Source organism: Anas acuta, chromosome 1 (genome assembly GCF_963932015.1).
Source record: "Anas acuta chromosome 1, bAnaAcu1.1, whole genome shotgun sequence".
Taxonomy (NCBI): domain Eukaryota; kingdom Metazoa; phylum Chordata; class Aves; order Anseriformes; family Anatidae; genus Anas; species Anas acuta.
In genome coordinates, this window is record NC_088979.1 from 16,870,249 (window position 1) to 16,885,541 (window position 15,293).

Genomic DNA, 15,293 nt, shown 5'->3' on the forward strand with positions numbered 1-15,293 from the left:
CATGCAATACCGAGTGAATTTCATTTTTAAATTATATCATCCTAACTGCAGTTTCTTTTTTCTCTCATTCCAGCAGTGAACAAAATGCTGATATAACTGCCAGAGGAGGGCAGGACAGCAACACTCTTCCCACATTCCCTTCTCAACACCAGGGACTCAAAGAAAATGCAGGATGCTAAAGAGCAACCAACTGGGTGGAAAGAAGCAAAGTGATAGGAACCAGGAGGAGCTGCAGCTCTGCCTTCCTCTTTCAGTAGCCAAAATAATGGACCACATGCAAGAAACACAAAACTGCTACAGAGAATAGAGTAAGACAACTTCCCATCCTAGCAGAACCAGGGGAGAGACCTCAAGTCACAGCACACTCTGCATATTCCTACAGCAATCTAACTATGGTCTGCTCTTCCTCAGGGCTGACACAGGATTTTAGCCAATTTAAGAGCAATCAGGTCTTGCAGTGTGGGGAACATCTTTACTGAAATGCAAGTCAGATGACAAGTTTCTTTCTTTCAGGGAAAGGAAGGGAGGCTGGTATGACTTGTCTCTTACCTGTGGCGATTCTACAAATCTATGCAATATGAGTCCATGAATGTGATAAAGACGAGAGATAAAGCTTTCCAGAGCTATTGGCCCAATACTGGCCCACCAGTAGTAAATGTCAGATGTCTGCGACTCACCACAGGAACAACTCATACAAAGAGACACACGGAAGTTGGAATGTCTCACCAAGATGGAAGAGCAGAAAACAGACTATTTCTACATACAAAACTTTAAAATACGGGCTCTCTCATAGTTTAGCTTTGATTTTGTTCCTCTGATGTAGCCAAGGAGGTAGTGGGGAACATAAGTTCTCTATGCTCTGTCTCATTTCACAGCACATTACTGTCATGCAGCTTCTACAATGAGAAGACCTTATAAACAACCAATGCTACAGGAGAGTGGAAGGAGGTGATTAAGTATTGCAGCACAGACTCCCTCTGAAAAATGTACATGAAAGTGGGCTTTCATGACCCTTGCAAAGATCAAAATAACTGATCAGGTGGAAATGTCAGTAAGACACGTTGATATCTGTGAACAGGATCCTGTATGAAAAAGGTAAGGCAATATCCAGCACAGAAATAAAAACTCAGAATAGTTCATTTACTGAATATTCATCTTTCCCTGAAAACACAGTAAGACTACTATAAAAATTCCCATGAAGGGCTGCAGGCATTGTTGCTCATCTTGGAGGGTTCAATTCTGTATTCATTTACATCATCAGGAAGCTCTCCCTTGATTTCAGTGGGTCTTGTTCACTTTGTTGGGATCCAATTTCAAATAACAGTGGAATGACATGGGCAGAAAAAGACACACAGGACATTTATAGAGAGTAAGCATGAAGAGCATCAGCACATTATGAAGCCTGATGCATGTAACTTGTGGTGCTCAGGACAAATTTCACATGGAGAAATTCTTCAGTAGTTTATAAAATGAGAAACTACTTTAAATGGTAAAAACTGCTAACTGATAAATAATTACAAATGCAACCCCCTTTGGGTTTCCAACTAAATGATACAGAAACTGATGCAAACTGCTCTTCTTCAGAAGCAGATGAAATCCATGACAGTCGGTTACAGCTCAATAAACCTGTCTTATAGATCTGAAAAACACACTACTGAGCTTCACAAATACCACCACAATCATTTGAGCAAACCTCTGAACTCAGCATTAGATCTTAGCAATTCAAATGAATGTCTTCCATTCAGGCCAAGAGACACTTTGGTCCTGCCAACCCAATCTCATTTTTAAACATGGATTGCTACTATTACATTTTCACCCACTACAACTATGCTGCTAGCATGGACAGAGTTAAAGCTTTGTCTTAGAGCCTCTATCAGAGTAATTCCTTAAATGAGTTAAGATGTTTTGTGCCTTCCCCTAAAACTGAATCAGCTACTAACCAAAATAAGCAAAATATGACTGAGACCACACAGTTAACACAGTAACATCCAGTACCTGCCTACCTTGTTAGAGCTCCTGCAAGAACTGAAACAGGTACCTACTGTCAATGGCTGGATACAGTCTAGGCTTTTGAAAGGCTTCTGATAAGATCTGTCAAGCAGCTTATTACAGACCAGCTGCTGCTGCTACAACAGCTACAGATTTGCGTTTGTTCACCAAAACAGATTAGAAATAGATTAACAAATAAGAAGCAAAAGTGCAGGAATAAACGGTCAATTCCCAGCCTGGGAGAAGAGTAATAGCAGGGCACCTCATTCTATCAGTTCTATGACTACCACTGGTCATTCATATTTCAAAAGATCTAGTGGAGTACGTCTTTGTAATATCACTCTGCTTTCAAGGCTTAAGAGAGTCACGACTTTTCTTTACAGATCAAGGCCCTTAATATCTGCAGGCTAGGGCATGATGGATGTGTGTTCAGATGAACAGAAGTCAAGCAGAAGACAGGGATGATCCACGCCCTCAGCCTCACTGTTTAACCTTGAGCCACATGTCTGTCTCGAAACCCTGAGGTTTCCCTTTCACGGAAGTTAGGAGCCTCAGCAGGGTATCAGAGCAGTTCTCCTTGGTGATGTCAGTTTTCTGCTGGGACAAGGCACAGGGACTGGAAGTAGAGTAAGGCACTCAAGGGGCAAAAGCAAAAGCTAAGGAGAAGAGAATGACAAGCCTGTGATTTTCATATCAGGGACAGATATTAGGAAAAAAAAGAACAGAACACCAAAATTAGAGCACAGTGCCAACATAAGACACCCCTCAGGAAGACTACAACTGGCTTCACCCTCTGGCATGGGGGTAGTCCCCCCTGGTCTCCAAGAGAATGAGGCAGGGCTGATAGCAGGTGATACACTGCACTCCCTCTTCCTATTGACTGGGGGTGAGATCTGCAGCCAGGAAGGGAAAATTCCTTTCTGAGTTTGAGACTCTCACATTGGCACTTTCACGGAAACATTACCTCTGTATTTCTAAAACTCCGATGAATCAGGGTTTACATAACAGCATGTTAAATGGCAAATTAGGAAAGACAGAAAAACAGATCTCAATATTGATCGAGCTCCTGTTGCAAGCCTGCAAAGGGAAATTTGACATGGGTTTTGACTAGGATTTTTTCAAGGCAGCTGCAAACTTGGCCAGGCTCCTAAGATGAAATATTGTGAAGTTATGTACCTTTAGAGACACCAAATGGAAGCACTGAAAATAACACCCAAATCAAATCAATATAGAAAATTCTTAACGGAAAGGACTATTCCCTGCTTTGTAGCACTCTCTTCAGATTCACAGACACAAGGATATATGGTTTACCATTAAACTTAATAAAATCACTGCAGACTGATTTTACCCAACTACCTTTCTTTACCCACTATGGCAACTTCGGAATTGAAGAAAACTATATCCAATATCCTAACATCAAAACTGACATTCATTAATATTTTTTGGAAATCAGCTCATATAAAAAGGGCAAACGTGATAATTTATAAAATGTCATTAGAAGCCCATGGGACATTCTGGAAGTCTCACTTTATTCTGCAGTTCCCCAGGAGATGCCAAAGAAATAGATCAAAACCCGAGAAGTGATTACCCCGTCCTGACACTCTCACCTTTCCTGGAATACTGTGGGACAAGACGCATCACGTCTCACTGCTTTGCCTTCAAACTGTATAGTGGTTTCTGTAAGATAGACAGAAGCCCAAAGTAATAGTGACATTTTCTCCTTCAAATCATTTAATGCCTTGTAAACTCCATAAAGCACAACATACTGCAGCAACTAGAACAAAATTGAGCCACTTGGTTTCACTGCGCCTCTTGATAGACCAAGTTGTTCCATGTGACTAAGATGGGAATGAGAATCTCACACCTCCATTTCTGCCTCATTTCGTGGAAGTTTAATAACTTGAATTGCTGGAGGTTATCTGCTATACTACAAACGCAGTGTTGTGAAAATCACCCCCTTCTCCAGATTGTTCATATTTTTAAAAGTACATTCTAATGCCAACAACTATTCCTTCTTCAACATAAATGAATTTTGCAGAAACAAATCAGACTTACAATGATTCCCCTAACAGAATAGTCCAAAGTGCTTTCTTGCTGGATAAACTCATTCTGCAGAGGAAAAGCCTGATTTCAGTATTGTTTCAGACTGCAAGGTACCACTGACGGTGGCATTGGCACTAAGGGAAGTAGGAGACATGTCAGTGGTGGTGTCCTCTAAGGGTCAATACTGGGGCTAGCACTGTTTAACGTCTTCATTAGTGACCTGGACGATGGGACTGTGCCCCCCAGCAAGTTTCCAGACAATACAAAACTGGCAGACTGACCAATACACCAGTGCTGCCATTCGGAAGGACTTAGGCTGGAGAATGGGACAGACAGGAACCTCATAAAGCCCAACAAAGGGAAGTGCCAAGTCTTGCACCCGGTTAGAAATAAGCCCAGGCACCATCACAATTTGGAAACTGGTCAGCTAGAAAGCAGCTCAGCCAAAAAGGATATTGGGGTCCTGATGAACTTGACTGTGAGCCAGCAATGCACTCTTGTGGCCGAAAAGGCCAACAGCCTCCTGGGTTGTATAAGGAAGGTCACTGCCAGGAGTTTGAGGGGGGTGATCCTTCCTCTCTGCTCAACAGCAGTGAGGATGCATTCGGAGTACTGTTTCCAGTACTGGGAACAAACTGGGCTCCCCCATATGAGAAACACAGAGACCTACTGAACAAATCCAGCACAGGGCCGTGAAGATGATGAAGGAGCATCTTTCATATGAAAAGCTGAAAGAGCAAGGACTGTTCAGCTTGGAGAAGCTTCAGGGGAGATCTTATCTATGTGTATAAATACCTGATGGGAGGGAATGAAGAAGAGAGAACCCAACTCTTCTCAGTAGTGCCCATAGGCAAGACGAGAGAATGGGCACAAATTAAAACCCATGAAATTCCATGTGAACATAACACAAGTGTGGTTTGGTTTTGTTTTTTTCTTCCTCTCTCCTCAGACAGAAGTCAAACCCAGGTTGCTCGGGGACAGATTTGGAGCCTCCATCTGCAGAGACAGGCTAAATGCAGTCTCTGACAACCTGCTTTAGCTGACCTAGCTTGAGCAGGGTTTGGACTAAAACTCAGGAGGGCCCCTTCTAACCTAAACAGTTCTGTGAAGATATCACAAGAAGTCTGTAAACCCATGCTGCTGATTACTAGGCTATGAAGGCACTCATGTTTAGTCCACTGGTCTGCCTCGAACTCCTTTTTCATATGCCAAGGCATTTATTTCAATTACTAGTTACTAGAAGCTGCCTAACTCAGATCCTTGAAGGACAAGCATACAAACAATGGGAAGAAAAGTTCTTTCATGACTTAACACAAGAATTATGAGGCTGATTTCTTTTTTTTTTTCTTCTGAAGTGTCTGGTTAGCCAACTTCAGAAAAAGGTTACACAACTAGTTGGGCTGCGAGATTTTTTCCTTATGACACTCCTTATTTAAACGTGTGCATTTCCATTGGAGAAGAACACAGAAAAGACTAGACATAAGGTTTTATGTATTTTTTTTCCAGTAGGTTGCAGCCTAACTTATTCCAGTGAAAAAAAAAACAAAGTCACACTACAAGGAGAAGAATAGAGAAAACACAAGAGTCAGGATTTGCTGACATAGATGCTACTACAACTATTTATTATCAGAGCGTATACATTTTATGAACTGTGATGGGAACAGAGTTGCAGGCTTTGAGAAACTCCTGAAATAACTCACGTATTACATTTTTATCTGATTTTAAAATGTAAACAGCAGTTGCAGTAAGTGCACAAAAATATATTAAAGAAATAAAAAGTTATAAAAGTACCAGAAAGCAAAGGCATCAAATAAAGCAGCATTTTCTGTGCCACTGGCTTGTTTTATTGCATGCATGCTTTGATTGACTGAATCTGAAAAGTTCATTGATAGCCCATTAGGAAAAGGCACTGAAACTTGGACACAGTCTGTTAGCTCCCAATGTCTGTGTCTGAAATATCTATAAATGGCCAAAGTCTAGCTGTTTCCCTGATTGAATTATATACATTCCAATTTTTAACAGCACCATAATCCTCCAGGCAGTCCTCTTCACAGAAAGGTTTGTATTTCTCAGGTGATTAAAATCACTCTGCTTTTGGCCATCTGTTTGAGACCATCACAAAGCTATGTTGTAATATAATCATCTGGAAATGCACTGCCTATGGTGCCTTATTGATGAAGAGAGCATCCAAGTCAGAGTCAGCCTTTTAATTGAAATGAAAAAGGTAAGAAAGCCTGGGGCTGCAGAGTGAGGCAGAAAAGGATGTGAAATTACAGCAGCACCAATATAGCTTTTATAAAGAAAACTAAAGTAACGTTTTCACTCACAAGGTCAACATAGGATTAGATGTAAGGCAGGGTCATCTATCTATTGCTGCTGTGCTGCTATACATACTCAGCATGTATTAGAAAATTAAACTTAGGATTGATAAACTGCACAGAAGATCAATTACAGCTCTTTCCCTAGAGAAACTGCATGAAGAAATGGATGTTCTCAGGTACTATCTAGCATGGAGGTGCTGACACTGTTAAAAGATACCACTGCCGTTGCACAGATCAGAACACACTGCCACAGAAAGTGTGGCCACACTGCCACACCAAAACAAAATGAGTGAAGACTACTGACACTGTTTGCAACACCATCACACCTAATTTTAGACTTTCCTACTCTAATCTGATGCTTTTCTTAATGTTTCCATGGCTTAGATTAACAAATGCATCCATAACCTGTCTGAGAGGACAACGCTGACACTGACACTTCCCTTTCAGGGGATCAAGAACACAGAAGTGCCACTGCCACACACAATATTGGGAAGGTTACTCTTCCTCAGACTCACCCCTAGTCCCAGAAGTAACACATCTACTTTTTTTCTTGAACATTTTTTTAGAAGTCAGTGTAAGAACCCAGATTAAAGATGCAAAGAATGTCAGTGCTCATAATAGCCATGGTCCTCCCTCTGCCTAAAGAGTAAGACAAACCAAGAGAAACAATCAAAGTTGCTGTTTCGTAACAGAAGGACACTGTCTATTGGTATGCAGGTACATCTAACTCTATATGCACACACATCTGTGTCCTCTACACACCACTGCCAGAACAAAATAGCAGATCAGATTGTCCTCACACAGGGTTTGCAGCTTTTCAACAGAGAAAAAAAAAATCAAAACAGGAACAAAAACCACTAACAACAAAATCAAACCTCTAATACCCACTGCAATGACCTTTTGTTCTTAACACTGTTAAACTTCTAGTTATCCAGCACCATGGGAACACACAGCAATATATACCTTCCCTGTAACAAAAAGCACAAGGTCTTAATGGAAATAGGCCATGCAGCTATGTCTAGAATATGAACACCCTCAGGAAAACATAAGAAGGTGCAACGGCCAACTAGAAAAGACTCACTGCAGTAGTGCTTAAGGCAGAGTAGGTACCCCTAAATTTGTGAAACAGGATGGCACAGGTGCAGCACATGAATTCTACAATAGAGTAGAAGTATGGCCACTAACTAGAGGATTAGATGATACAGACTGTTCTCAGCCCTACTACTGGGACATCGTATAGCTTCTTTCTACTTCACTGTTCTTACACTTCCCTTCCTACTCTTTGCCTGCACCACCTGCACATGTTGGAAGCTCTTGAGATCAGGGCCTACCCCTGCATGCATCATGACTAGCTGAGTAGCGTTCAGACTTTGACCAGACCCTCTACAGGTCTGCCCATTTACATTACCTTACTGTAAACACACTGTATATAAATATTGCAGACCAGAGGGAACAGGGGATGGCACAGGAAAAAATGGAAGTAGAAACATAAACAGGGTATATACTCCCTAAGATGAATACAAAATGAAGGAAGGTCAATGCAGCACTGGATGCTAAGATTTAAAAATAGGATATCACTGGCAAATCATCCAGTGACAACATCTCATTGCAGTTGCTTATTTAATTGACATATCACATTACCTTGCATGCTTGAGATTGAACTCAGATGAGTGTGAATAGACATTACGCAAAAACAAATTAAATTGTATTAAACAATATAAAAATGAAACTTCTCAGTAAAGCATCATCAAAATATATACAGATATAAGTTTACCTCAGCTCCTAAACTGAGAGAGATTATTTCATCCTCAAAAGCAGAATGTGTATCAATATGAGGAGGAATTCCTGCACATAAAAGGAAAAAAAAGTTGTTATAATAACAGAGGGTATCTCTTCAAGCAAACTCTATTTACATGGATGTCCTCTTCGAATGGGCTGAACAAACAAAATTTATAAAGGAGCCTTCCAAAACAATTCAGGACAGGATCAGCCCATCGGATTTACACACCCAGATTAGATATTAACCACACAGCTAACCTAAGTGTTCTCTATAATCAATAGAAATACCTAAAAGACAGTTCAGAGCACCCAAAGGCCTCACTCACTCACTGAAGACTCCTACTGGTCACCTTGCTGCAGCAAGCACCTGAGATCATTATGCTCTCCTCTTGGCTTAAAACTAACAGTGACGTTATGCTGGCTGTCTTTGGGCCTTAGCTCATCCATGATCATGTACTTCTCCCTCAAACTCTTCCGCAGGAAGGAATCATCCCAAATACCCCTTGTGTTGCTAAGCAAATGAAGGTGCAAAGGGTTTCAGCTTCAGAATTAGGACCTACTACTACAAACAGATACTGTGAAGGTCAAATCCTGCCCCTCTGCTTTGGAGTTCTCAAGAAAAATCTACACACCACTGCTGGGCTAACCCCTAGGTAGTAATTCTTTTGGGGTGTGTACGAGTAACCACATGTATCTGAGAATTTCCAAAAGGACAGCGATTTCTTTCTTTCTTTCTATTAAAGAAACTGCCATTCCCTGAAGCCCGTGCCACATATTTTAACACAATCAAATTTTGTAGTTGAAAACATGACCCGCGGGAACGTGGTTAAGCTGAGGCAGGGGAAGTTTAGGCTTGACATCAGGAGGGGGTTCTTCACAGAGAGAGTGGTTGCACACTGGAACAGGCTCCCCAGGGAAGTGGTCACTGCACCGAGCCTGACTGAATTTAAGAAGAGATTGGACTGTGCACTTAGTCACATGGTCTGAACTTTTGGGTAGACCTGTGCGGTGTCAAGAGTTGGACTTGATGATCCTTAAGGGTCCCTTCCAACTCAGGATATTCTATGATTCTATGATTTTTTCCTAACACTGTCAGTCAGCTCTACAAAACATCATTCTACACCAGATTTTACCTCCAGATATAAATAACCTGAGTTTCATTCATTTCAGTGAAAGCAATACTCTTGTTTTATGGAGGCCAACATTTAGTCTAATAGAAAATCAGCCAGACTTGAAAAGCAAGGACACGTATCTGCTTGTGTTTGTTCATAAATTTTCTTCTGTATGAAGCACTGAAACTCTTCTTTCAGATGCCCACTAAAGGCAGCATAATTCACTGTGCAACAAGAGGACAGTTCTGCATCACCCAAACAATTCAACCAAGACCACACTGACCTTCCTGCTGTTTACGCTCCACCTACACAGCACATAGTAAGAAACAGTCACCTAAGCATTCAAGTGTGGGTGGTTACTTTCAAGTATAAATCCAAAACTTAAAACATTATTATGATCCTGAATGAAAAAAGTGCTTTCAAAAATGAATTCATTTAATGTGTCTTCAACGTGGCCCCTACAGTTTAGATACAGCTTAGTCATCATTCACTTTTTAAAATCTCAAGTTTAGTGTCCAGTGACAGAATCTGGCTCATAACACAGGTACTAAAGGCATTAATCTGGCTGCACTCTATGTTCATTTATATCCTAACAATTTGCACTCCAGAAAGGGTATTGCTTTATCTTGGTTTGTTTTTAAAAAAACTGCTTCTGTTCTTGATAGAAATCTACAATTCCTGCTAATCTCCTGAGGTCCCTGCCAGGAGTACATGACTGTAACAATTTAACAGATCGGCAGATACATAAACAAATGCGATCAGCTTCTCAGACTCCTGTTTGGCACACACTAAATTAGCTGTCAGACATTGATTCTGAAAGAAAAGCTGTTGTCCTTCGTTCCTAAGGACAAATTAGATATCCACTCTAGAGGATGCCAGATAGTTAGCCTTGATAACTGACCTTAGCAAAAAGCACAGCACATGATTTATTCCCTAGAGGTGTGATGAGAAGCAAATTTCTCTCCAGTCTGGGAAAGATTACAGAAATTGAGTAATTTCTTATTCCCCAGATAAGAGAACACTTCTTGCAGCATACTTAAGAGCCTACTAACATTATACCACGTAGTAGCAGCAAGAGCTGTTTTCTGGAAACTATGCACATTACAGGGAGAAAGTAAAGCTTGGGGAAGCAATGAAGTACACAAGTGCAAAAGCAAATACAACTGCTTATTCCTGTATCCTTTTTTGTTTAGTTTCCATGTTATGGTCTTGCATTCTGGAACACCATCAACTTCTGTAAGTGTTATCAAAAACTGTACTTCTGAACACAAGCTCCTTGGGTTCAGAAACCAGTATGAAGACATAAGGTTTGATATCAAACATCTCAGGTCACAGAGTAAATACATTAAGTAAATGCTTAAATCCTATCCCATTAGATGCTATTCTCTTCTGAATTTCAATTAAGGTAAAAAGCTCAACATTTTTGAAAGAAAAAAAATTTACCTTGTCCAGGTTCATACTGATTTACAGTCAGTTGATCAGGTTTATGTTTGATATATCCCTGCTTCAAGCACTTCTCCAAGAACAAGCTACAAATTTCAGGAAGACCTATTTACAGAAAGAAAACTTTAAGCAAGACAGCTTTTTACATTTTTATCCTTTCCGTTTACATTTAAATATAATAGCTGGGCAAAATACACAGATACAACTTCATAGATATGTAAGGTCATCTTTAATAATAATCGCTATCAATTTATTCTAAAAGACACATCAAAATTGTTGGTCAGATCTGCAAGTACCATGTATGTGTGACATCTCACAATTAGAAAGGCCGTTCCTCCAAGATCACATTTAGAGGCAGACCAGGCCCACTCCTAACACATGCAAATTGTGTTAACCCTGCATATAGTCACAGAATCACTAAATTGTCTAGGTTGGAAGAGACCTCCAAGATCACCTAGTCCAACCTCTGACCTAACACTAACCAGTTCTCCACTATATGAATAAAAGCATATCAGATCAGGGGCAAAATTTCCACCAACCACTGCAATAAGGAAGCTGCAGACAAGAACTAATAATTATTATGCAGAAAGTCAGAAGTTCTGCAGAAAGCTCACTAAACAAAAGAAAATTACCCCCTAAAAGTCTGTTACTGAATTAAATATCACCACATAAATCTGCTGAAGTCAATCTGGTTTTGAAACAGGAACAAGAGTTCTTCAATGAATCTTTAGCGTGCTATTTTATTAGAGGACATCATTTATATTCTGTTGGATGGAACACCCACAAACATGTTAATAGCAGCCCTTTCACAAATCTATTGATTTTTATTTTTTGTCTTCCCCCAGTGAAGTATTTCCATTTATTCTCTGCTCACATGTAAAGAGCACTAGCTGTAAAGACTAGAAAATACTCAAATATCAATGCTTTTATAATTATATACAGTTTCACTGCTAGAACCAAAAGTAACCAGAATCCATCTGTTGAAAGCTACATGCACCACAGTACCCATGCATGACCTTAAACACCTCCAGGTTTGATAGGAGTTTAACCTCCCTATTTTACTATTTTTAAATTTAAGACTATAAGATGACTCACTTGATTTGCTCTGACTTCACAGCTATCAACTCCAAATAAGAGAGTTAGTCAAACCTTTTCAAGATTGCTTTCAGTCCAAAGGAAAATTTTGGAGCTTCAAGCACGTCAAGATAAATGTATGTTGCAATACACACTGCAACCCCAAATTAATATGCAATTTTAAACACAAAATCATTTTATGGAACAAAAGAAAAATAAAATAACAGTTTAAGAAAAGACAATTATAATCCCCAAATTTGGGATTATTTGATTTGACCTCAACAAAAGGCAGTAATTCCTGGCCACAAGTGTCTGGAAAACAAGCTTCAAATGCTCACAGCAGTCTGGAATGGATCCCATTCACAGAAGTGCTGTTCAGTGTGTGCTTAAGATACAGTGAAGATTCTCCTTTTATTACAATCTCAAATCTATACCTTAGTGAGGATTCAAAACTTTATATAATGGTTCAAATATCAGTGCAAATTATTATATTATAGGGAAGTTCTTACCTCCAGGTAAAGGTTTGTCTTTATCAATGTTGTTGTTATCATAGCGAAATTCATATCCAAAATGTTTTACTTTTCTATGCTTTAAAGTCTTCTGGGCTGTGAAAAGACACAAGTTTAAAGTAACATTAGACTACATAAAAGAGTAGAGGCAAATTGCTATGCTTCCCTGTTCCATTTGACCTCTGTTAAACCTAAACATTCTTTAATTAACAGCTAAAACAATCTATGCAACCCTTGTTATTCATGGCACACAATTCTTCTGCCTTGTTACCTTTTGTAACTGCATCAGGCATTCACTGTTGTTTAAAGTCAAATTGACCCTGCTTTTGTACATGCAGGAAGTAGAGAGTACCAATTTTCTGGACTCCTAATGCATCTTTATTCTTGCTTTGACCTCTGGCATAGCATTTGACTGATAACCTAGGGATACAGCAAGATCCTCCACTTTCACCAAGTTATACGTTAACTAAGGTCAATATAACCGTTTGTGTTGTTCCAAGGGAAAAAGATTTTTAAGTAGGACATAATTTTTTTTAGAAAAGATTGCCACATCCAAAAACTACAATCTTATTCAAGTAAATCTGTATTAAGATATCGATTCAGACCACTTCGCCCCAGTAGTTCATGACTTGTAATATAAGACCCAATTTCTAAAATACCAAAAGCAAATACACAATGATTTCAAACAATACATTTATCAACATGCAGACTTTCTTGTAAACTGAAACTGGAGGAAATAACAGCATAAAATCATATGAGGTATGAATTTCTTCGGTTTTACCCACCATTTTGAGCATCTTCATCTCCTATCCAGTCAATACTTTCCAACATTCTCCTTTCTTCTTCTGGAGAAACTACCTTTTCAATGACTGTGAGGCCTGGAGGCAAGTTTGTAGGAACAGCATTCTTCCAGAAAACTAGGGTGTACGGAAAAAGAGAATATTGTCACTCTGTAGGGAAAATAAAACCAGGTATTCCCTATAGGATTATTGCTATGTATGGGAATATATTATAGCTGTAGGAATATTTGCTGTAATGATACAATGGAGTATCTAATTTGGTGAATGAGTAATTCATTTTTGACACAGGGAAACAGGGTAAGGCCCAAATTTTGCATCACAAAAAGCACTTTTTAGATTTTACTGCGTAGGACTCCACACTACCCAAACGCAAAACCACCTGTGATTTTCCTGTCAAAATAATGATAAAAAAAAAATCCAATCATTTCAGGATTCTACCAGCATTTTAGTTTTCTACAATTTTGATTTACCTCTGCTTATAGCTGAAAAGCAGAGTGCCACTGTAATTCTAATATTCCACCTACCACTAACAGGAAAAAACATGATTTCTTATTTTCTATTATTTTTTGATATTTGATGTCTATGGAAGCAATTTGTAACCAAATACAGACAGCCATAACACAAAACCTAGAAAAATAGAAAATGCCTGTGGTATACAGGCCTTCAATTGATGTCCTTATTTTAAAAGCTTTTCACTGGCAGAATATACAAACCCAGAAGTCTTTTCACTAGACACTATAAGAACTCATAGACAGAGGAACCATTCTTGTATGAAATAGCTTATAGGCAGCCATAAAAAAAAAAGTTTGAGAAAAAGGAAAAAAAACAGAAATTTTATTCTGCCTATGTTCAGTCTTGGAGCTAAGATAGAGATCACAAGACTGTCACCACACAAGAAGTCCAATGGAGTACTCAGAGATCCCCTGGGTACCAATTTAGCTCCTTAATTACAAAACCTTCAAATGCAGCAACGAATGGTCTTGAAACTACTTAAGAGGCCACCCTTTTCCTCATGCCTCCAAGTGAAAGAGTTCAATTCAAGTATCCTATCATGGAACACAAAGACAAAAAGTTATTTTCTGTGCTGAATCTTAGATTCTGGCTTTCATTCTCTTTCTCTACTTAATATACTGTGTGCTTTTAGCTATATTTACTGTCTAAGAAGCAAAAGCAAAGAGAAGTGTGCAAGTTTATAGGTAAGCACAAAAATAATACCTTTTTCCACAAAATTACTATACAGTACAACATTTTGGCCAGAGTCTCCCAGCATTAATTCTTTTCCATTGAGGGCATCAAAGGCTTTCTTGGCTTCTTCTGTTGACCCATATTTCACAAAGGAATATGGTTTATTCGGTGGCATTAGAAGTGCTTCCACCAATCCATACTCTTCTACTGTCTTGAGAAGTTGTTTTCTATTCATCCCATTACCTAGGCCAGCGTTGGCAATAACTAGGCTCTACATGAAGAGAAATAAAAGAAAACTTAAAGTTATTGATTACTGCTGATTGATCTAAAACTAATACTAAGAAATCATCTCTCAAGAAAAACAAAGCAATCCCATGATTACTTTTTAATATATTCCACACGAAAAACTTGTATTTTAATTAGGTAGGTATACAAAGCTACGACAACCTCTGTCTTAGCACAAATTCTGGTAGAAATGCTTGCAAATGCTATTATAAGACCACTTAAGCTTCAAACTGGCATATGTAAGAAGTGTTCTGTATGCAAAAAGTGACACCTTCAGAATCATTTTGGAGTTTTCCAAAATAAAATTTTTCTAGAGCCCAGTTACTGCTAACAAAAACAAACAAGAAAAAAATCCTTCATAGACTATGATTCTTTTGTTGTTGTTATGAAAGTTTTCTCTTCTTTGCCAAAGAATCTTTCTAAGTACAGAGTGACTGATATTCCCAGTCACACCATACACCAGGTTCACAAAAAAAAAAAAAAAGGCAGCCTCTATAAACAGACCATTAAATTCTGCTCCATCACTCTTTTCTGAGAATTCCCACTTTCTTTCTTTTCTAAGCAAAAAGGATTTATGCCCCATCCTTATTAACACAGATGACTTTGAGCACCATCAGAATAGTTTGGGTTTGAAGGGACCTTAAAAGTCATCTAGTTCCAACCCTCCCTGCCATGGGCAGGGATACCTCCCACCAGACCAGGTTGCCCAAAGCCCCATCCAGCGTGGCCTTGAACACCTCCAGGGATGGGGCA

At 39.2% G+C, this 15,293-nt stretch overlaps 1 protein-coding gene across 6 annotated transcripts in view; it reads right to left on the minus strand.

Annotated features, from left to right (window-relative positions):
- ALKBH8 (alkB homolog 8, tRNA methyltransferase) overlaps nucleotides 1-15,293 on the minus strand; it is a 48,429-nt gene that overhangs the window by 25,548 nt on the left and 7,588 nt on the right. For all 6 annotated transcript variants that reach the window (XM_068670345.1, XM_068670353.1, XM_068670354.1 and 3 more), the window contains 5 exons: nucleotides 14,286-14,526; nucleotides 13,056-13,187; nucleotides 12,271-12,366; nucleotides 10,688-10,792; nucleotides 8,128-8,198 (listed from right to left, as the gene is read on the minus strand). In XM_068670345.1, coding sequence (XP_068526446.1) covers nucleotides 8,128-8,198; nucleotides 10,688-10,792; nucleotides 12,271-12,366; nucleotides 13,056-13,187; nucleotides 14,286-14,526 — 645 coding nt within the window. The remainder of the gene's footprint in view (nucleotides 1-8,127; nucleotides 8,199-10,687; nucleotides 10,793-12,270; nucleotides 12,367-13,055; nucleotides 13,188-14,285; nucleotides 14,527-15,293) is intronic.